Source organism: Puntigrus tetrazona, chromosome 14 (assembly GCF_018831695.1).
Source record: "Puntigrus tetrazona isolate hp1 chromosome 14, ASM1883169v1, whole genome shotgun sequence".
Lineage (NCBI taxonomy): Eukaryota > Metazoa > Chordata > Actinopteri > Cypriniformes > Cyprinidae > Puntigrus > Puntigrus tetrazona.
This window is the reverse complement of record NC_056712.1, coordinates 4,668,499-4,691,092: the sequence shown is the minus strand read 5'-3', so window position 1 is coordinate 4,691,092 and position 22,594 is coordinate 4,668,499. Positions and strand designations below refer to the sequence as shown.

At 40.0% G+C, this 22,594-nt stretch overlaps 2 protein-coding genes, 1 long non-coding RNA gene and 1 other non-coding gene across 6 annotated transcripts in view; all 4 read left to right on the top strand.

The window, feature by feature from the left end:
* Positions 1-1,085: 1,085 nt before the first annotated feature.
* On the top strand, positions 1,086-12,467 carry fhdc2 (FH2 domain containing 2). Its single transcript, XM_043256425.1, has 12 exons — positions 1,086-1,302; positions 3,311-3,764; positions 4,411-4,472; positions 6,053-6,155; positions 7,444-7,529; positions 7,611-7,711; positions 7,904-7,974; positions 8,054-8,161; positions 8,284-8,354; positions 9,012-9,129; positions 9,215-9,379; positions 10,236-12,467. Exons 2-12 carry the CDS (start codon positions 3,420-3,422, stop codon positions 11,715-11,717), a joined length of 2,712 nt encoding a protein of 903 aa, XP_043112360.1. The 5' UTR covers positions 1,086-1,302; positions 3,311-3,419; the 3' UTR covers positions 11,718-12,467.
* A 2,073-nt stretch (positions 12,468-14,540) lies between these two features.
* LOC122357192 lies at positions 14,541-16,928 on the top strand. Of its 2 annotated transcripts, XR_006252436.1 has the most exons (6): positions 14,541-14,667; positions 14,944-15,004; positions 15,289-15,340; positions 15,497-15,547; positions 16,231-16,292; positions 16,666-16,928. It is a non-coding gene; the product is annotated as an uncharacterized LOC122357192 (long non-coding RNA). The 2 variants fall into 2 exon arrangements; XR_006252435.1 differs by having other exon boundaries at positions 14,944-15,340.
* LOC122358310 lies at positions 15,033-15,229 on the top strand. The gene has a single exon (XR_006252595.1). It is a non-coding gene; the product is annotated as a small nucleolar RNA SNORA74 (small nucleolar RNA).
* Positions 16,929-17,973: 1,045 nt separating the features above from the next.
* Positions 17,974-22,594, top strand: part of tcirg1b (T cell immune regulator 1, ATPase H+ transporting V0 subunit a3b) — a 13,668-nt gene continuing 9,047 nt past the window's right edge. For both annotated transcript variants that reach the window (XM_043257554.1, XM_043257553.1), the window contains exons 1-7: positions 17,974-18,130; positions 19,421-19,540; positions 19,630-19,708; positions 20,634-20,770; positions 21,157-21,252; positions 21,321-21,509; positions 21,868-21,950. In XM_043257554.1, the coding sequence (XP_043113489.1) occupies positions 19,424-19,540; positions 19,630-19,708; positions 20,634-20,770; positions 21,157-21,252; positions 21,321-21,509; positions 21,868-21,950 (701 nt within the window). In that variant the 5' untranslated portion in view covers positions 17,974-18,130; positions 19,421-19,423. The remainder of the gene's footprint in view (positions 18,131-19,420; positions 19,541-19,629; positions 19,709-20,633; positions 20,771-21,156; positions 21,253-21,320; positions 21,510-21,867; positions 21,951-22,594) is intronic.

Sequence of the window (22,594 nt, the reverse complement as noted above, 5' to 3'; positions counted from 1 at the left end):
TGAGTTGATCTGGGAAAAAAGCTGTACATGTAGAGGTGACGGGACTCAACACCCGCTCTGTCACCTGATATCCTCTCATTTCCATGTTTCTCCTGATTTTGGGGATTCTGTTTTTCCTTTCAGGTGCTGGCCAAAGCTCCAAAGCTCGCTGTGCTGTTTCCCATGACCGGTTCTCAGCTCACTTCATCTTGGCTTCTCATCACCAGAACTGATCAAAGCCTTCTCCGGCGCACAGGAAGATTGCAGCGACTGGTCTTACCTTGATAATGGAACTGACAAGAAGATCAGAGGCTGCTCATATGAACGTTCTCAGTGTATGACAACTGATCCTCAGTCAATTTTGCCTTTTGTGTCTCGGATAATGGCATTTTTAGCCAAAGAAGAAGCTGATTTGGGAACAGCGGCTTCTGTTTCTCTCATAATGCTTTTTCAGTGTAGGCTCAGGTCTCCCGTTGTGTTCACTGCATATTTAATAGATCAGTGGAATATAATAAAGAATTATAAAGTAAAATACTGTAAAATAATACTTTATAATCAGGAGGGCTGAGCTCACATTACCCCAGGATATTTGGTTCAGATCAACCCACTTCTACCATTTCAACAAGCTAACATCATGCATGCTAACAGTGAAGCCTCATACTATAGCTTTCTAAAGTGTGCCATTTTTCTAAAATGCAAAACAAATAACTACACACACACACACACACACACACACACACACACACACACACACACACACACACGTGTGTGTGTGTGTGTGTGTGTGTGTACTACGTAGGAATTTTTTTTAAATCCTACTATGGAGAAGGCCTATGTCATGAGAATTACTTAGCTCACGTTAAGGTACTGAGTAACTTTCCTATAGCGTTCAGTAAACATTTTTTTTATTTGTTAATGTCTGTAATAATGCCGTAATTTTCACGATTTTGTAGGACTGTACACTATTTACCAGTGCGCACGCCTTCTAAATTAATTAGACTAGCGGCACGTTACGCAATTAATATTCATGAGATAGCCCGTCAGCGTAGTAGGATTGGTAAATTCCCGCGGGGGAAGCCCAATGAGCGCATCCAGTTGCTGCGCATGCGCACGAGGGAGAGCGTTGCGTAGAGAGCGCACCAAAAGTTTGGGAGTTTTCAGTGGACTGAGTGTATTAATGGGGTGCCCGGCGATCAGTGCGCGTTTGCCAGTGTTTCATACCCATAGACGCGCGTGAAAAATTCGCAGTGGACGGGGAATTCTTTTAGAGCTTCTCTTTTTAATTCTAAATCGGATTACATGCGTAATGATACGAAGTAAAACGTAAGTACCGTTTTATTTGCGCTTCTCTCTTTCCGCTGTGCATCAGACCAAACTCATCTTTCGGAATTAAATTCAGGATTTGTATTTTCACTGCCATTATCGAACAGCATTTCTCACTGTGTGTAGTGTCTTTGCCATGTTTAATCGCACGGTTGTTTATTTTAAGGGAGGTCGACACTTATTGCACAGTCTTTTTATGTTTGGGAAATACGTTTCTGTTCTACTGGATTATGTCCGCTTGTTTATTTATTTCTATGATATTTCAAAATAACGGTGTTTAATAAGCAAACACCGGTCGTACGACGAAGAGACAAGTGTCTAAGAAGTGCTTAAAGTCCCCCAAAAATTTGAATCCGTGTGTATTAAATGAAATCGTCTGTAAAGAAAATATGAGGTGAGGCTTTGTGACTTGTCATTGTTATCAGACATCTGTGTTTTCCCCAAACGCTGGTTGATAGAGCGCGCTCAGGTGGCATCGAAAAGAATTAAAAAGTAACGAGTTCAGTCTGCAGTCAGGTTTCAAGTGTCTGAAGCCACGAAAGAGCATCTTTCTGTTCTGTTTCTGTTTCTGTTTCTCTCACCTTATCAAGTTTCCGATAGACTGATATATATGGGCCAGGAGTGGGACTTTTTAAAGTGATCGGCGTTGATCGATTACCTTGTGCAGGTACTTTAATAAATCATCAATCCAGACCAGGCATTTATCTTTCTGTCTCATGCATGTGAGCTCCCAGGTGAAAAAAAAGGGCCCTTCTATAATGTACTTTATTTTCACTCCCTGTTTTTATACATAATAAACTAAAAATTATTCTTTAGTACTAAATTGTGCTTTTAACGTACAATCTCTGCATTATAAAAAAAAAAAACCTCTAGTACATTAGAACCCAACTTTCATACAAGTACACTAAAAAATATGGAGAAATACAGAGATTGTGTGTTAAGTTTTATAATAGCCCAGAAAAGCACAGTTGAGTAGGAAGTGCTGTTAAATGATTAATCGTAATTAATAACATCCAAAATAATCTTTATTGTTGATATATATAATAACTTATGTAAATCAAAATATAGGCCAACATGTGTTTTTATATACATAATAAATGTGGACAGAACGCACACATATATTATGTAAACAACAACTTATTTTGGGTCCGATCAATCGTTTGACAGCACTAGTACAACATTATTGTGTGAAAGTTATTTTTTTCCCACCTCTGCTCGTGCATGATCCCATGATGCACCTCGTTAATGGCCGAGAGAAGGAGCAGGCTTTAACGCCAGCACCCGGTTTCTTTTACTGCCATTCTTTCGTTTCGATTATTGTTATTATTCCAAAAGCGCCTGTAGTATTCGCAAGAGCACGTACACATGGACTCCAGTTACGGCATGCTCGTGTTTTTGGCAGCCCGGGCTCTTGTTTGCTCTGCCAGTAATCCAGAATCTGTGTCAGCTTCCCTTTTCCCCTTTTTCTGTCATTGTCCCGTGGCCTCGTTCGCGTTCTTGAACCGGATCGGAGGGAGGGACATCATCGCGCAGGGTGTGTAGATCGCTCGGAGGAGGAAGGAAGCTGTTCACGTGCTGAGAAATCTCAACACCTTGGACCCTTTTGAAAGCGTAACCTCAGGTTAAACTCTTCCCTGGCAGGAGCGCAAGCGCGGAGGGGAAGCACACCCTCGTGTTAATTGGGAGACAAGAGCTGCCAGGTGCCTGACCCTATAGGCTCGCTGTGGGTTGCCCCGTTGCTGTAAACAGCCTCATTGTTTGTTGATCGGTGCTCGTGTGATTAAGGCACGCAAGTGAGGAAGAACGGCATGATGTAATCTGGCCCTGCTGTAGGAGTTGCGGTCAACAGGACATTTTGCATCGGATTGGGTTGCATTTTTTTCAGTAGTTATCGTAGGTTCAGAATGGCGTGTATAAAGCACCAGTCAGAGGTTGGAAATAGTTTATTTTAATTCGCATACACTGTTTTTCCAGCGTAAAAGTAGTTCCGTCTCGTGTTCTCCTGCAGATATCCATCACAGCCGTGAGGAGAGCGGCTTTTCATCTTCTGTCCGGAGACTAAACCCGCGACTTTTCATGGAAGAGACTCTATCACCCAAGAACGAGAAGTGAGATTCATGGCCACCATCCCCATCCCTCCGCCGTCCATCCCTCCTCCTCCTCCTCTTCCTCCTCCTCCTCCTCCTCCTCCGCCCGTCTCAGCCAGCGGTCTGACCCGAATCGACTCTGGCCGCAAACACCGGCTTCGCAACCTGAACTGGGAGCGGATCCCCAAGGAGCGCGTGGAGGGCCGAAAGAGCGTGTGGAGCGGCTCTCCGGATGAGGACTGTGAGCTCGCTATTGACCTGAGCTCTCTGGATGAGCTCTTTGGGCAGAAAGAGGGCGACAGGCCGGACCGGGCCAGCGGCTTCCGCCGTAGTTTACGCCGCTGCGGTTCTCCACAAGAGACGACTGTGGACAAAGTAAGAGCACGTTTCACTGTACATCATTAGCATGTGGTAGATAAAGTACAAAATAATGCGTGTAACTTAATGGCATGCAGCTCAGACACAGGTTTTGTGTTTATAAAGAATGAATGGAGCACAACAATGAAACGGATTTATTGGTTTATAAAAGTAAAACTTAATTTCACATGCATGTGTTCAGTGTGAATATTTGACATAATTGTCTTCATTTATTGCTGAAGGCCATGGGCTTTTTTTAAAACCTTCCCTTTTTTAAATTAATGTATAATCAACCTTTTATTTTAGTTTCTACAGCATGTTTAGAGAACAATTGTTATATATATATATATATATATATATATATATATATATATATATATATATATATATATATATATATATATATATATATATATATATATATATATATATATATATTTATAATATAATTAATTTTTTAATTAATTAACTGAATTGTGAAATTAATGTTTAATTTTGGCAATAATATAGCCATTGTCGATGACATGGCATTAAATCATCAATAAACGAATCGATAAATAAAGACATGTTTTGAGGAAGACTTTAAAGAAAAAAAAAAGTCACTCTTTAAAGTATGCAGTCACTTTTGAGTTTGTCTGCTGACTACTTTCATTTGTGTTTGCAGGTTACGCTGCTCGACTCGAAACGCAGCATGAATGTTGGGATATTTCTGCGGCAGCTGAAAATGTAAGTTTTGGTTACATTTATGAACATTATATATCAGTCACGCCACTTGAAAAGAAGATATTTGCGCATTTATCTGCACAAATTGATCGAACGCGTTGGCCACGCTGCTTTGTAAATCTCTGCGTTGGCTGTTTTAGTAATGGGTCCAGTGATATTATCCCATTTGTTACAAACAGGAAGTAAAGGTTTCCAGGAGAGAGCGTCTTAACACTTCAGACAGGCAGTAGCTGGAGGTCATGTTTATTTTTGAGCCGTTGATTGCCCTCGGAAGATGCTGTCCTGTCAGAACAGCTGGGTTTGATGGTCGCAGAACGTGGGGAAAGGTCACACCTGCTTTTTGGACAAATGAGCCTTGATGAGAAACGCAACCTGATCCCCGCGCTGGCTTTTAATAATCTGCAGTGAGATTAAACGTCGACTTTGATTCAGGTGTTTCTAATGAAATGTTGCAGACTGAAAGCTGTTCGCCCGGGAAATCATAAGCCTTAAATCATTATTCATCTCTTTTAATGCAATTGTCTTTGTTTTATAAAAAAGGGTTGTTTTGTCATGTCAGCGCTTGCTTGCTGAGTAAATATAAGGGTGCAGCAGAGCCCATTTGAGTTGAAAAGCCTTTCCATGGGACTGATATCTGTCAGAACATGTGGAGGAATTACAGAGAAGCGTTCCCAGTGTGTGTTCCCAGCACACGCTTTTGAAGTGTTTCAGTATGAGTTGTACTCAGCCGTGGCCAAAGAGAGGTCTTTGTTACCATAGACCCACGTACTTTTTTTCGTTTCGCGCTTGAGGAAACCTCATGAGCATTCAGTGCATGAACAATTAAGCCAGGTAAAATCAAAAATAGAAACCAGTGTGATCTTGTTGAACCTCTTTTGATACAAGCAATAGAACCAGCTGTGGGCTTTCCGAGTGAAAGTGGACTCGCGAGTATCTGTGACCTCATTTAGGACAAAGGGACCAAATTCAAGACTCCGTCCAGTTAAGCGCGTTGTTCATTTATTTGCTAAGAGACAAATCGTTTCGAGTAATGCATTTAAAAGGAAATTACACTGAAGGAGTGTTAAAAAGCACAGTGTTTGATGAGTGCCGCCATAGCAGCAATATGAATGTTAATGTGACGCTACTATGCTAAAAACCTGACGCAAAAATGGGTGCTGCCATTTGTAAGGGTCTAATTTTTCGGTCTCATCAGTGTCCAGCTGTTTGTAGCTTCACTAAACGGTTTGTTTTTCTGCTTGATATTGAAAATCGGTGTGTCCTATCATGCTATTCTAATGTGTTAATTATAGCATTATAGCGTCTAACAAACCGGAAGCCACTGGCGCGCTTCAGCATTGAAGGAAAAGGTGGATAGTATTCGTTTTCAGACGATATCCCTGTGGATACCAAAAAAGGGACCGTTTATACTGAATAGGAAACTTGACCTATAGAGTTCCATTGCAATTGCATGCATATGTACCATATGTATTATTAGCTAAAACATATTCCAGTTTCAGCTGTGCCAGAGCTTTGTACTGTACTGTGCGGACAGGGAACGTGTTTGAAGGTGATGTGATTGTCAGCGTTTGCTCTTCCCTCAGTGCCGCCAGGGAGATCGTGGAGGATGTGCGGCGAGGGGTCGGGGAGCGTTACGGAGCCGAGAAACTGGCAGAACTCTGCAAGCTGCTGCCTGATAATGAAGAGGTATTGTACGCTCTCTGACACGCCACGCTTCACAGAAACAGACACGTCTGTCCTCCCGTGCTTCGGTCTGCTTCGTATTAAAAGCAATTAGACGTGATGCTGCTTGTCTGAAATCATCTGTTGACTCCACATCATCTCCTGTTACACTTTCCGATTATTAGAAATCGGATGCTTCCGAGCAGGAAACATCTCCATGGGCTGATAAGGAGATCGTTTGCTTTCGAAATCATTTCTTTAAAGAGAAAATTGACAGCTCGCACAAAAAGCCACAGTATACTTTAGTCTTGAGTTAAGTTTTAAGTTTCTTGCTATAAAACTTCACTCCAGCTGTTAGAGACTGTGAGCTGATGTAGAACTGAGACTGTTTCGTGATTAATACGTACTTGAGGTGTCTTTGACGTAGTTAATTTCTTCATTCAGTTCAACACAATACAGCTGCTTATAGCATATCAATATTGCAATGCATTGCATGAAATCCTTTGTCCTAGAATATTGTATTTGACCAAAAATACATATATACTCAGGGGGAAAAAAGAACCATTCTCTCGTTTAACTGCTTTTATTTCTAGCGAATTTCTTTATCGTGTCTAAATGTTTGTTTAACAGAAGTTAAACCACTGAGACAAACTGAACAAGTTTCACAGACATGCCTGTGAAACGCTTTCCTATAAAGATCTGTAAAATGTATATGGATTTTTCAACAATTCTTTAAAATACACTTATCTGTTTCCTTTTAAATTTATGAAAGCAGTCCAAATTTTCCTCTCAAACCAATTGGTGTGTTAGCGTCAAATAGTTCAATACTAAGAGCAAACTCTTATTTTCATTAATGCAATTTACAGTAAAGAATATTAAAAGGACCATATTACAAGAACAATATTGAAAGCAAGTAACTTGCAGTACTCTTCTGTGCGTGTTTGCATTTCATAACAAAGTTTCATAAAAACTCATAACGGCCTGGGAGTGGCCTTTAGATTGAAAGACATGCATTAAACAGATGCCGCTCGAAAGAGAAATAAACAATTGAGAGCGTTTGTAAAAGCCTTATATAATTAAAACTGCAATTTGATCTTGATGAAGAAAATGAGTTAATTATAGTATTAATGAAATTAAAAAATAAAGAGTTGGCACCTCAAATAGTGTGATTAAAATCAATCCAATCAGGCGTTTGGTTCCAATCAGTGAATATAATACTGTACCTACTATAGTCTGTGTAGCATTCATGAGGTATACGATAAGACTGGCTCACAAATAAATCTACTTGGTATTTGTGTTTCGTTTTGTCCAGGAGGCCAGATTGAAAAAGTTCAGCGGTGACCGTAGTTTATTGGCAGAGCCGGATCTCTTCGTTCTCTTGCTGGTGGAGTTACCCAGGTAAGACTTCAGGACTATAAGTGCTCCACGTTGTAGTTTATTTCACTCCTCGCTCATTAATCTGCTCATCATCATCTCTAGCTTTCGCATGCGTCTGGACGTCATGATCCTCCAGCAGGAGTTTGACCCTGCGGTGACCTCTCTCTGTGTGGCGGCCAGATGTCTGCGGGAGGCGGCTCGAGGTAAAAACTTCCTCTCTCTTGATTTGTTTGGACCTGTTGTAGCTCTGTAATGAAGTTCACGTGTGAGCCGCGAAGTACCCGAGATCTCGCGCTCAGCCTTTTATGGAGTTTTGTTCTGGCGTTTGATGGCGTAAGTGGATCCTGATGGAGGGCTTCACTGATGTGGTTAACGCTCATGTGTTGTTTGTGCAGAGCTGCTGAGCTGCCCGGAGCTTCACTACATCCTGAGACTGGTGCTCAAAGCGGGAAACTACATGAACGCTGTAAGTGTTTTATTCGACGCTCGTGAATAAGCACGTATCTCCTGGCATGAATTGGGTCTGAGGTCTCTTGTGTTGGCAGGGTGGTTACGCCGGGAATGCTGCTGGATTCAGGATTTCCTCTTTGCTCAAATTGGCCGACACCAAAGCCAACAAGCCAGGCATGAACCTCCTCCATTTTGTCGCCATGGTAAGTGTCACTGGTAAAAATGGAATAAGCCGCTCTTTCATAGATAAAAAAATATAAAGCTGAGGTTATTATTGTGATAGAATTCATTGTGAGTGTTTGCTTGTTTGGTTTCTCGCTTACAGGAGGCTGTGAAGAAGGATAAAGACTTGCTGATGTTTTCCAGCCGGTTGAGTCATGTCAGCCCAGCTTCAAGGTCAGGAGACAAACAAGCTTTCAGCAATTCCCAAGCTCCCAGTTCAATAGACTATCTATGTATTCATCTCGCCTAACCTCTCATGAACATGTCTAGATCACGTTCGTCCTGAATTCAAAACACTATGTTGCATTTAAGTAGAATAATTTAAGTAGCTGTTTAAGGTTGTTGTTGATGCACATTTTTACTCAACTTCTCGTTATTTTACTCACAAAATAAACCTTAATGAGTACACAAAAAAATCAAAAAAAGTAAAAAAAACTTTAGTTGGGGGTAAAATTCACTATTAACCGACTAAGACTTCTGCCTCAGAAAACTTCTATGTTTGTTGCTTATTTGATAGTTAGTAAGGTAGCTGACAGTTTAGGTATAGGGTAGGTTTAAGGGATCTAAAATGATTAAGTACTAAAAACAGCCAATATGCTAGTAGTCGGCATGCTAATAACCAGCTAATTAATAAAAAGAATTGGTCTCTTTTTAAAGTATTTTACAGCAGACGTTTTTGTTGTTGTTCAGACTTTGTTCTTTTTTTTTATTTTTAATTTGAGCCAGTTTTCACTAGGTGTTTTTTGATTTTATATATTTTATTAGTTCATGGTTCTCAGTGATTTAATATTAGATAGAAAACCTAAATTACACTCATTTTTTTCTGGTCAGGTTGTCAGAAGACTCTGTGGTGGAGGATCTTTCTCGACTGCAAAGCAGAGTTGCTGAACTCCGAGTCAGAGCTCAGGCTGATGCTGAAATCGAGCAGCAGACCAGAACATTTCTAGAGGTTTGTTCACATCCATTTCTATATCATATTCGCAGATGTTCATTTGTCCGTTCAGCAAGCATCATTTCATAATTTCTTTGTTCAGGTTGCGGAAGTGAGGCTCCAGGAAGCTCAGGACGAGCTGGAAAGCTTACAGAAGACCAGTAAGGCCCTTGTGGATTTCTTCTGTGAAGATGACAAGTCCTTCAAACTGGAGGAGGCCTGCCTTATCTTCCACTGCTTCTGTCATCGGTTTCAAAAAGCTGTGCAGGTGAGCCTCCTTTTAATTCACAAAAACCAAATAAATCGTAAAATATCCAGCACTTACCTGAAGCTAGAGCTGCAAAAATCTGACTCTGAAAATGTTATTAAAGAGACACACTAAGTTTAATTTGACATTTTTAGTCTAAATGTGACTAATAGCAACCACGTAAGTGATGCTTAATTATTATTGAAAATAAATAAATAAATAAATATATATATATATATATATATATATATATATATATATATATATATATATATATATATATATATATATATATATATATATATATATATATATATATATATATATATATATATATGCCACTGAGTATTTTTTCATGTATTAAGAAAAATGCTTGAAAGTATATTACCACATATTTAGCCTTTTAATATTTATATTAGTAAACAAAGCATTTTTTCATGTGATTAATCACTTGTTGACAGCACTAACCAATATTCTCTACTAAAAGGAATTGGATTAAATTAATTCAGTTTGATTTATGAATCCCAATAATATTGAAAGATCTTTTTCCAATCATAATTTCAAACAAATAGTCATTCAACTTTTCCTTTTATGTATTTTTTTTTTTTTTTTTTTTTTTTAAATTAATTAACAATGGAAAAATATAAATAAATAAATTAATATATATATATATATATATATATATATATATATATATATATATATCATGCATTTTTCTTAATACATGAAAAAATGCCCAGTGGCCTTCATGAACATTTTAACTGATGACATTAATCTGTGACTTATCAGTTCATTGAAATGGCCAGTTTAAACAGATTTATGAAAATAACTTTCCAAATCTCAAACAGGATTTATGATTTATTCCCGTTTGCTTTAGGAGAACACAGATAGGGAAGTACAGGAGCAGCGGCGTCTGGCACGCGAGCGAGAGAATGTGGAGAAGCGTCGCTCTCTGGCTCTGTGCACCGGCCTGGAAGCGGAGCAGGAGTCTTCAGACCTGGAGCACGCTCTGCAGAGGAGCCTGAGCTACACGGGCAGCCGTCGCAGCCTGCGCAGACTCTCACAGTACTTCCTCCGCTCCGGAGAGAGAAACGTGAAGTCTCATAACCCACAGCACCAGCAGTCAGACCTCTCAGACCTGCATGCTCTCAATCCTGAAGCCTTCAGCAGAGACTCAGAGCTCAGACGTTCTCTGCTGAAGAGGGAACCCGACAATAAGGAGACTAAAGGGGCAGATAAAGTCAAACAAGCTCAGAGTTTAAGCACAGATCTGACGTGTGACCATGCAGTGGCTTCCCCGAATTCTACAAAAAGCCATTCTAGGTCGAATACGAGGACAGTCCCAGGCGACAGCGCTTTTGTTGCTTCGGGAAAAACAGAGACGTCACTTCAGCAGGGAGCAGTGAATGTCCTGCCGCTCACAGGACTATCCCCTAACAAAGTTTGGAAAGTTGAGAAACCTGTTCAAGACGCCTCTGAAAGGCTGACGCAGATCGAAACCGATACCTCGAAAGATGCGAAGAATAAAGAGTGCGTAAATGGCAAATCTCTAAAGGGAGTAACACCACAGAGAGAGACGTGGTCAAGTGCATCATCTCCTCCTGGAGATCTGTCCCCGGAGTCCTGTAGCTCAGAAAGAGAGCATGTGTACCCGGCGATAGGAGAGACCCTGGAGTGTCACACCCTAGTGAGGGCCCTACGCTCCTACGAGAGCCTCTCTCCAAGTGTGACGCGGCCCACCACCAATCACTGCTCCAAATGGAAGAAAGAGCAAGACGGCACTAGCTCGCCGCATGCCAAGGACGATTCCCGTCTGGTAAAGACACCGACGCGAGGGCCAACCAAAAGACTGCTGGTACAGCGAGGAGGGCCCTCCAACAGCAGCGGGATCCCGAGAGTGCGCACTAAAGCAGAGCTGACTCATGCTGACGGTTCAGGTGTTAGTCAGGTGTCACGGCCTTCCCCAACACGCCCCTCGTCCATTCGCACAACGCTAGCAACGCGCTTCGCTGGCGTCCAACACGAACTCAAGCACAACAGCAATGCACGGCCGAAGGTTAACGCCCTGTCCGATACTGGGAAGCAAAAAGTCAACTCTACCGAGAAGCTGACCCAGGATAAAGACAAGTCCCAGGAGGCGTTCGTAAGGGGATCGCCGCTTCGCGTTTCAAAGCGCCTAGCGCCCAACTCCGAATCCCAGTCTCCCCAGAGCATGCACTCTCCCACCGCTGCCACGACGGCAAAGACCATCCGCACCGCCATTATCAGTGCAGCCAAAGCAAAGACGACCAAGACTCCCGGCACCAGAATCCCGGCCCCCAAAGTTCACAAAGCTGCTCCCCAACCCATGTGGAGATGATGTCTGCTTTCTCGAACTCTGCGGAGGTTAATGTTATCTATGCATGCCTAAGGAACTGAATTAATATGATTTTTCTCCTGGGTGTCAAGGTGTTCGCGTGAACGGTCAACTCAAACTGCCAGTACATAAAGGAGCCATTCATTGGGTCGGCCCAGAATGGACTCTGTAATGCATCTGAGCAGAGTCTACCTTCAGAGCTCTCCGCTGATTATTCAGGTCGCCTCTCGTCCAGCACTGTCTTTAGCTCTACCTCTGAACACTCGAGTGCTCTGTGCAGGTTACAGCGCACATCAGAAGGATTCCTACCAGGACCTTCTTTCGATTTGTGTTTTGTTTGTGATGTGAGAATGGAGCTTCCACAGTCAAACAGATCACCGTTAATGATAAAGCGAACTCTCCTGTTATATTGATTTTAACTTGCCCTTTGATTCAGGTCAAATCGACTGCTTACTTGAGTTACAGGTACAAAATAATGACAAAAGATCATGCATGTAGTAATTCGAGATCCCAAAGCAAATGCGTTGAAGTAAATTGAGTGTCCAGTTGTACACGTTAGGTTCCTTCCGCTCTGATGCACTTTACAGACGAAAGAGAGATTTAATGCTGACAGAAACTGTCTTTGTGGTAATCTGCTCTGCTTGTGTGTTTTGTTTATATGGAATGTTAAATTAACAGAATCAAAAACACAGCTGCCATTTGTAATATTTGTATTTGTAAATAATGAGTATTTGAAATAAAAATTGAATTTACTTCATTCTTTAAAGGTTTATTTATTCTTATAAGTTTTTAACCGTTATATTAACGCCGGTTATTATAACAAAAGTTACAACAGCACTCACAAGTAAGGATGCATATATAGATATAGACCTTTATCCTGCATATCCCAGTCAATGAAGATTTTCTACAGTTGATGTTTATAATAATTTGGAAGACTTTTAAGGCGCACTCTGTTTCAGATTTATGCACACGCCTGCGGTTATGAATGGAGTATTTTAGCCGAACATTATTAACAGTACTACTGTAGAAATACCCCGCTGACAAGCATGTGTCTAACGTAAAAATACCCATAACCCATGTTACCCCTAACACTGTAATCGGAGCTGGGTAAAAACATTGCACGTAATCTGGATTACGTAATCAGATAAAAAAATGAAGTACTTGTAATTAAATTATATTTGAATATACAGTTACTTTTTTATGGATTAATGGATTTACCTTTTGTCGTCTGATCCTCTTTCGCTTAATATATTTTTATTTGAAGTACCCAAGAAATTGTAAAATAAATATTTTAATAAATAAGTAGAACATTTGCTTGTTCGTGGTTTTCTGAAGTTTTTTTTTTTTTTAATTATTATTCCATTTAAAATTATTTGTTTTAATGTAACATGTTTATGATTTAATTAGCTTTTCGTTAAACTCACAACCGCCCTGCAGTTCCTTCTTGGAAACCTTGACATAATATAATGTCTAATACACTTACATATATTTTCTTACTCTTTGTTTTTCTGTATCAATATGCGTCTACATTTTAAGTTCTTTTGGATAGCCTTTTTTGTTCTCACTCTTATCAATGACTTATGTCAAAATAATAAGGTCAGCGTGGGCAAATGAACCAGAAGGTCCTGAAACGTCCTCTTATTTTGCCGTCCTCATTAACAGCTCATTGTTTCGTGGCCCTCGCTTGCACTCAAAGGCCCCTGATCTCTCGTCCCCTTCTCTTGACACAGTCACTCCCAGCTTGTAAACGTTGCCATGGTGATGCTTCGGGCATGGTCAAGAATCCCAGCTGAACAGTGGGAGACGGGAGAGGAAAAGATGCTAGACTTGGGGTCTCAGTGGGAACGACCCTTTTATAGGACATAATGACGCCAGAGCTCTTGGGAAAGGCAATAAACCGCTGCTGTCTGTCTGTGTGTTCATGCGCACACATGTCATTCAGCGCATTGCTGGTTTGATCAATCTCCGTCAATGACATCATTATTCTGTGGGAAATGCAATGAAACGTCTGGAAAAGTCACAGCAGGAATATAATAGGCTCTCTCTCAACTCAAATACAATTTATTCATGATATACAAGATGTAGGCTGCTTGCGTTATGCAAACGACTGCTCTCTCCTTTTTTTGTGTCCAATATTTTATTTATCAAAAAGTAAAATGCCATCTCATGGTGACTGATAGCAGTCAAAACGAGATTTGTGTTACACACACATCCTAATCATTCGTTCACTTTTGACTTGCAAAAAATGGTCAAGTTACAGGTTTCTGTAAACCAGTCAACCATATTTCCAGAGTGATCTGTCCTAGATTATCAAAAGCACTAAGATGTCGTTGTGTATGTTGCAAGAGTATATATGTCTAGAGCTTTCATCATTTAGTTTTTTGTATATTAAAAGCTATAGAAGTGACTATAAATGTCCTACTCCTGGCTTTATCTAAGTCAAGCAAGAAATTGTACTAAAAAATACTACTCAAGTCTTAGTAAATAGTGGCATAATGTACATTTTTAAATGTACAATATATTATGCATTTTTAAATATATATATGTTTTTTTTTCTCATTTTCAGGTTCACGAGGGATTACTAATGCACGAGCCATGAAAAAAAATATTTCTACATCACACCTGAACTATTATTAACGTTTTATTAATGAAAATATAAAATATTTCAACGAAATATGTTATTATTCTCGTGGTTTTTATTCCGGATTGCACGTTTGAACGGTAGAAAGTAAAGAGCGGTTCGCGAATCGACTCGAATGAATCATTGAAAAGAATCAGTTCACACGAGCGAATCGGACGTCACCGCGTGATGTCACAGTCTCTCTTCTTCGGTGGTATTCAACAGCGCTATAAATACCGTCTCGTCCGTCGACGCGCTCTCTCTCTTCTGCGATGTTTCAGCGGAAAGATGTTACAGCAAATAAAAATGAGAAACTCAGGCCGCGACAGGGTGGTAAGTTGATACCAAAACAAATTGAAGTTATTTAATCTATGTTTTTAATCAAATAGTCTATTTTGAGTTGATGGGTGACACCAACTCAACCGCGAGCTTAAGCACGAGGGTTTTTTTGACCGTTTGGTTGTTCCTGTGAAATAAAACCACTTCAAAACGGTCTTTTATAAATCTCACTTCTCCCGTAGTCCAAATTAGACGACGTGTAGTCGAAACGCCCGTACACACACAACACAAGCGGCTCTGTTGACACCGTTTATTTTGTCTGAACTCTAGGGGTCTGAATGCAGTCCCCATCCCCTCCAGACGAAGACTCCCCAGCTGCTTCAGCTCTGATGTAAGTGCGCCGCTCTGTGTTTTGAGGCCCCAGCGGTAGTCAGCTGTGCAGGCCCGTCCATGCCTGGGCTGTGTTACTCTGCTGGAAGAGAAAGGTGCTGCCGCTCGTGCTCCTCCGGGGTTGGCTGTTTTAGTGAACCCTGCTGTGCAGCGCAGGGCAAGCTGTGCCTTCTGAGAGTGGTCTGTGCTCACAAAATGAGGCAGGCCTAGTCTGGGGGCTGACATTCGAACCGAACGTGACTCGTTGCAGGTGTGAGCCAGAGTTTTTAACAGTTATTGTTACAGGTTGCGGTGGAGCAACAAATGCCATGATCCCTGGGGCCTGATGCGTTGAGAGGTGAGTATTTGGTTGAATTGTCTTCTACTTGGGGCTGTGTACAATCGACAATGTTTTTTTTTTTTTGTCCACTTCGCCTCATGTCAGTTATACATCAGTATAGGTTGTTTTTGGTTTATATCGGTCGCTTTACTTGTGCCTTTCCTTTTATTACAGGGTCGGGTAGATGTTCGAAGATCTGGAAAGTCCGTCGAAATCCTGTTGTGGGTAAGCTTTTACTTCATTGTCGTGAACCAAGTTGATACAATCATAGCAGAACTGTTTCTCTGTGATTTCCTTAACTTGGAAGAGAATATGCAGGGTTGGCACTGATTTTTGTTGAGACAGTCTACAGAAATCCGACAAAGAAGCCTGCTACAGTTTACTTACTGTTGAGTGTCAATCTGACGCCTTTCTTTTGATAAGCATATGTTTGGTAAAATCAGAGACTGAGCATTATATTGAATTTCTCCTTGTATCTCCTTCAAATTTGGTTTATTGATGGTTTGTGTATTTGGGATATACCAGAGTCGTTTGACAACTGAATAAGCAGTTATAGGCTAGCGAAGAAAATGGATTTCGTTCACTGGTCAAGTTTATGATTTTGGTTGTTTTTAGTCCTGTATATATCTTGAAGGGTTTGTTTTGGAGGGATTTGTTCATAATTTATGTATACACAAATTCTGAGTGTTATAAACGAGCGTTTTCTGTATTATGAAAACCCCAAGTTCCTTTTTTATAAAATTTTTACTCAATCAAATTTTGGGGATTTTTGTAGTGGAAATGTATGCAAATTAGCACAAATCAAATAATGGCCCGTTTTGCGTCTTCAAACATGACATTTAATCAATCTGCTAGGTACATGAGGCGAGTTCATGACTCATTTTTGAGCTTTTTCCCCTTTATTGCAGGATCCGGTTCAACAGAGCTGTTCAAAGATCTGCAAAAGTCCATCAAAATCATCCCGTTGTGGGTAAGCTTTTACTTCATTGTCGTGAACCAAGTTGATACAATCATAGCAGAACTGTTTCTCTGTGACTTCCTGAACTTGGAAGAGAATATGCAGGGTTGGCACTGATTTTTGTTGAGACAGTCTACAGAAATCCGACGAAGAAGCCTGCTACACTTTATTTCAGGGATGTCAAACTCGGTTCCTGGAGGGCCGGAGCCCTGCAGAGTTTAGATGCAACCCTAATTAAACGCCTGATCCAGCTAATCAAGTACTTCAGACGTAGTGTGTGTTTTAGCAGGGTTGAATCTAAACGGGAACTGAGTTGGACACCCCTGCTTTATTTACTGTTGAGTGTCAATCTGTGTGTGACGCTTTTTTTTTTTTTTTGTTGTAGGAAAGATGTGAAGATCTACAGAAATCCAGTTCTCAGCCCGATGTGTAGTTGAGCAGTTAAGAGATCAGGTCTCTGGTTTGAGAAATGAAGTGAATACTGAGATGACGTCTCCCTCTACTGTAACCTTCAGAATTGAAAGGAACATGGGAGAGAATGACCGTGTGTTTGATCTGTATTAATCATTGCCTGGTGTGGTGCTGGATTGCCTTCCAGATCAACTGAATAAATTGCATATTCATGTTTAAATAAAGTGATACACTATACAAACGTTTGGGGGTTTGTTTTTTTTGTTTGGTAAATCAAAGGTTGTAAAGATCCAAATGTACACAAACATCACCTGATCTTAAGATGTTTCTCAAATGGATCAGGATGAAGTTTCTGCTGTGAGTTGGTGGCACAGGAATTGCTCCATTGAACATCTGAGCTTTAAGGGAGTATAGAGTTTTTACATGTCCTAGCTAATGTTGCAATTTTTACGTTAAAATTCAAAGCTAATGAACAATGCAGTTTTTTTTTTGTAATAAGCTATTATTATTCAGCGACCAAGCATTTTAAATATTGGCTTTCTTTGAGGACCTCCTTCAAATTTGGTTTGAGGGTTAACTCTTGTCTATTTAGGATATACCAGAGTCATTTGATGTACTGAATACGCCATTATAGGCTAGTTAAAAGTGGTGCAAAAAAAAAGACATCAAGTGACTGTTTTATAGCACTTCCTGTTTGTCAATAGATTTGACCTATTTTAAAGGTTGGTTAAATGGTGTATTTCGTCCCACACTGAACTGTACATACTCCCTTCAGCACTGAAACAAACGTTACTCTTTATTCATGTATCCTAAAGGGGTTTCTTTGTTTCTTAGAGGGATTTTATTTTTCATATATAATTTGCTTCATTAAATGGAGTATTTTAATCCCCCACAAATTGTGAAAATAGTTTTTTGAATTATAGTGACAAAAATGAGACCAAAAATTCCTTTCTAAAAAGTAACTATTGTGTGAACTTTTGTACTGGAAATGCATGCAAATTTAATCAAATAATTTATTAACTTATGTAATCAATCCGGCAGGTAAATAAGGCGATGGCTATGAGTGGTTTTAAAACGACGAGTGAAACTTTATGAGCGTTAGCGCCCTCCAGGGGAATATCGACTTCCTTTGAATCCAATTTAAAATTAATTTCGCACAGAAGACGCGATAAAAAAAACGTTCACGCAAAATCTAGATTAAAACAGCACGAATCAGTATATTCTGCCTCACGAAAAGACGGCCGGCGGCCCTGGAGTTTGGCCCCGGAGTCACGTGACGCTCTTCGGTCACGTGACCGGACAAACGGGAAGTTCGTGATTCTCTCACTACAGCTGTCTAACTTTATTCTTTCAAGAAGACTCTCCTCGCGCTCCGTTAGAAAACGTTCACCTCCGGACGATAGAAGTGAACCCCTGTCGGTGTCGGTGTTTAACCTCCGGTAAGTGTCCGGTAGTTGATGTTTACCCTGCTGTTTTCTCTGCTCCTGACGTGGTTTGAAACATATTCTGGAAACACACGGTTTATCTCTGCCGGTTTCGACTCGTGATCTAAACATTAATCTGAGGCACGACGAATACCTTCTGCCTAATGCTTTTCGTGAGTGTTTGTAGTGTCGAGGAAGCGAAAATGAAACTTTACTGTGTCCTGCGTCATACAAATATAAAGTATATTGGATATAACGATGTGCACGGAGGGATTTTGATAACTTTCCTCGTTATAATGTAGCGACATTCCTGTAGAAAGAGGAACTGTTGGCCGGATTTGTATTGTCCTGAATTTCTACGTTCACGTGCTTGATTTGTTCAGACTTCATTTAAAGGTTTTGGTGATAACTATATTTTATATCTGGCGCATTTATGTGTGCATGTGCTGGTAGTAATTAGCTGTCAAAACCTGTGATAATGCACGTGATCAAACTGAGATCACGTGCTCTAGATGTCACAGTCAAGGATGAACCATCAGGTGTTCTTAAAATACAAATAACAGTGCGTTGTGATTTATTTATTTTTAAGTGTGGCCCAAGTGTAGTAATTGGGCGGTTGACTTTTTACAGTCAACATAAAAATTAATAGATGCTAAATATAAAGGACTGAGTATAAGGTGAAAAGATTTTTTCACTTGTTGCATCAAAAAAAAGTCTTCGAAGATTTTTCAAAATTTCTTAAATGACCTTTTATGTTCAAATACATGGTTCTGCGATGTCAGGTTTATTTATTAAAAGATTAAAAGGCGATCAACGTGACTACATAACTAAAATTTGAAAAAAAATATGTATTGTTTAGAATATATATATTTTTTAAAATATTTAAAAATGTTAAATGTATTGATTTAATTTTTAAACGACCTTTTATGTTCAAATAAATGGTTCTGCGATGTCAGGTTAATTTATTAAAAAATCATATATTTTAATTAAAAGGCGATCAACTACATACCTAAAATTTGACAAAAAAAAAGTATTGTTTAGAATATTTTTTATTTTTAAATATTTAAAAATGTTAAATCCATTAATTTTAGTTTGACATTGCCCGTCTAACCCCGTGATTTTCAGTCACAGGTGACGTTATGAAACCTAAAAAAGCCCTTATAGAGGAAGACACGCACTCATCCTCATGCTGACTGACTCAAAGCAGAAGAGGAAGTGCTGTGTCTGTTCAAATAAGGGCTGTCCAAGCGTGTCCGCATCTCCAGATGAAAAAGAAGCCGTTCTTTCTGTTTGCTTGTGTTTCAGATCATGGGCTCTCTGTTTCGCAGTGAAGAGGTCTGTCTGGTTCAGATCTTCCTCCAGTCGGGATCGGCTTACAACTGCGTCAGCGAGCTGGGAGAGCTGGGAATAGTGGAGTTCAGAGACGTGAGCGAAACGCCTGTTTTATAAAGCGCCTTTACCTTGCGTTGACTTGAAGGTAACGAGGCGTCTTTGTTTTGAAATCCTTATCTCAGCTGAATCCGAACGTGAACGCGTTCCAGAGGAAGTTCGTGAACGAGGTGAGGAGATGCGAGGAACTGGAGAAGACCTTCGGTGAGTCTTGTCCCTCGTATCCCACGATCCTGCGTTTCTTCTTTCTGCACGCCCCGTCTCGTTATTGTTCCCAGTGCTGTTGTGCTCGAGTCAACGAATAAAACCTTGATTGAAATGTAACGGCTTGCTGCTTTGGAGCAGTTGATGGCATTCAGCTCGCGGCATTTAGGCCAAGCACGTCTTTAAATTGTTAAACGACACCCGAATATCTGTGTATTTTGCTGCAATCTAAAAACTGCACGAGTAGGTAATGCAGTAATTTACTGCTGATTTAATAGTTACTGCGAATAATATCGCAGCAGTCGTTTGGGGGAGAAGCCTTTTTATGCTAAGATTAGTGGTGGGATGTTTTAAAAATAATAATAATAAAAAAATTATAAAAATTGATTATTATTTTTAAATTGCAATTATTCACAATGTTACTGTTTTTATTATATTTATGAGCAAAATAAAAGCAGCCTTTGGTGAGAATAAGAGGGTTATTATGGGGTAGTTCACCCAAAAATTACATTATTTATAACTTAATTATCTATAACTTAATTCCGTGAACTGGGGCCAGTTGCATAAAAGCTTTAGGCTAGTCTGAAAGGCAAATTTTTTGGTAATAATTATTATTTTTTTTTAATTCAAAAATATACGTTAGTCTAGGTTTAATCTGAAACATAACACCAATTACTTTTTGTAAAGTAGTTGGTCAAACTAGTATTAAATCACTGTCTTAATATAAAAGCTATGTTCTTTTGGACATTTCATGTATGTAATATCATAACATCATTATGTATAAACATAAATAGCCATTAATCACGTGACGCGTGGATGTTTTCCATGTCTAAATGCATAAAGTGATTAAACCAGTCCTCGTTAGCTCAACTTTTTGCATAATGCCGTTCTATGTTGGCTCGAAGGTTTATTTTCTCTGTTCCAGTGCTTTTGGAGCAGGAGATTGTCCGCAGTCTCTCTCAGAAACTGCAGGCCCCCATCCCGATCCCTCCGGCCCCTCAGCCCAGAGAAGTCCTCACCATCGAGGAGGAGACCGAGCGCTTGGCCCGAGAGCTCAGGGAGGTGCGGGACTGTGTGCCACTTTACAGGACACTGTGTTAAAGTGGGAGTTCGTCAAGAAATGCCAAATCTGTGTATACACAGAAGAACATATTTTGAATAACGCGAGCCCAGTTAAACACTTTTTGCAAAAAAAAAAAAATGCTATGGAAGTCGGTGGGGAACAAAAACTGTTGACGTACTTCAAAATACATACAGTTTCTTGTTTGATTTAAGAAAGAAATCGTAAATGCTGGCAATTTTGAGTGAAAATGGTCATTGTTTTTCAGTGCTTTCCTGTATCAGAGTCTAGTCACTTTCCTTTGTGGTTATTTCCCTGTAATGCGATGTTTAGTAAGTGTGCTGGACGTGGTCTCTAACGCTGTCAGTTTGTGATGACTTCTGCGCAGGTGTCCAGGAACAGAGACAGCCTGCGCTCTCAGTACACTCAGCTGTGTCAGTACAGAGGGGTTTTAAAACAGACGCACTCTCTCACAGCCTCACAGGTAGGACCCGCGCTTTGCTGCCGCTTCCTCCTCTTCCACATGAGCGTCATCGTAGTTAATGTGCGCAGGCCCCGCTTGTGTCGTTCGAGCCGGCGGGCCTGGCAGAGAACCGGCAGGACGTCAGGCTGAGCTTCGTGGCCGGCGTGGTTCACCCGTGGAAGGTGCCCGCCTTCGAGAGGCTGCTGTGGCGCGCTTGCCGCGGTTACATCATCGTGGACTTTCACGAGATGGAAGAAAAACTTGAACATCCTGATTCTGTGAGACCTAAAGCATTTCTAAACCTTAGATTCTTTACAAATGAAGTAACAGAAACGTATACGGTCAAACCAAAAATTGTTCAGACACCAGATTTCATTTCCTTTTTTTTTTTTTTTTTTTTTTTTTTACTAGCAGATGCAGGACACTATAGTTCACTTATGTGAGGAATTGCTACTTTAGCACTTTTTTACACCACAAACAGAACAAAACGAAGCATTGCTTGGTGATTGGACCTTAATTGGTACGATAATGTGAGAAATGTTAAAGGTGTCTGAATAAACTTCGGTGTGGCTGTACGTCTGTTTTTGTTCTTTTTTTTTTTCTAATGTTGGTGAAAGATTTGTTGTTTTTGCTCAGGGTGAGCAGGTGCAGTGGACCGTGTTTTTAATCTCGTTCTGGGGAGATCAGATCGGTCAGAAAGTGAAGAAGATCTGTGACTGGTAGGGGATTTAAACATTGTCTAATTTCTACACTGAAAATCTAATGGATCACAGAAGAGTCAAATTAATAAATTAAAATGCTTTATTTAATCCGGTCATCTGGAACCAGAAAGAAAATGCTGAACATTATAAATCTTGTGGGAAATTATTATTATTATATTTATTATTATTATATTATTATTTTTTCCCTTTTTAACCATCTTGATTTGGAGTAAAAAAATTTTTATACTTATATAATAAATTATAAATTTTATACTTAGTAATAATAAATGAAATGCATAAAAAATGGAACAAATAATGGTCTTCTTAAATTTGTCAATAAAGCTGAAAAAGCAGTAGATGTCAAAATAAGCCGAGATGACAGCCGCTGTATCTGATCCTCTGTCCCTCTTCAACATTATAATTGATAATCCTGACTATAATTGACAATTCCTGTTTTTAATTGGCCATATCCCACACTTTTTTTTTTATCATCCCACCTCACTTTTCACTCCCACTTTTTTTTTTAATGGTATAATTTGGTCGGAACGGCCACCTTTTATTCTGCAGCCAAAAGGTGGTCACATGGGACATGCATCAAATTTGTTTACCTGTCATATTGTGGAAGTCACCCAAAATTCACAGGGCCATTTAAATTCTAGGCC

Excerpts from the sequence above, each read along its gene's own strand:
- fhdc2 (XM_043256425.1), top strand. The coding sequence starts at position 3,420 with ATGGCCACCATCCCCATCCCTCCGCCGTCCATCCCTCCTCCTCCTCCT. Across the intron at positions 6,156-7,443 it reads TGCTGCCTGATAATGAAGAG|GAGGCCAGATTGAAAAAGTT; the intron begins GTATTGTACGCT and ends CGTTTTGTCCAG. Across the intron at positions 7,712-7,903 it reads TCTGCGGGAGGCGGCTCGAG|AGCTGCTGAGCTGCCCGGAG; the intron begins GTAAAAACTTCC and ends TTGTTTGTGCAG.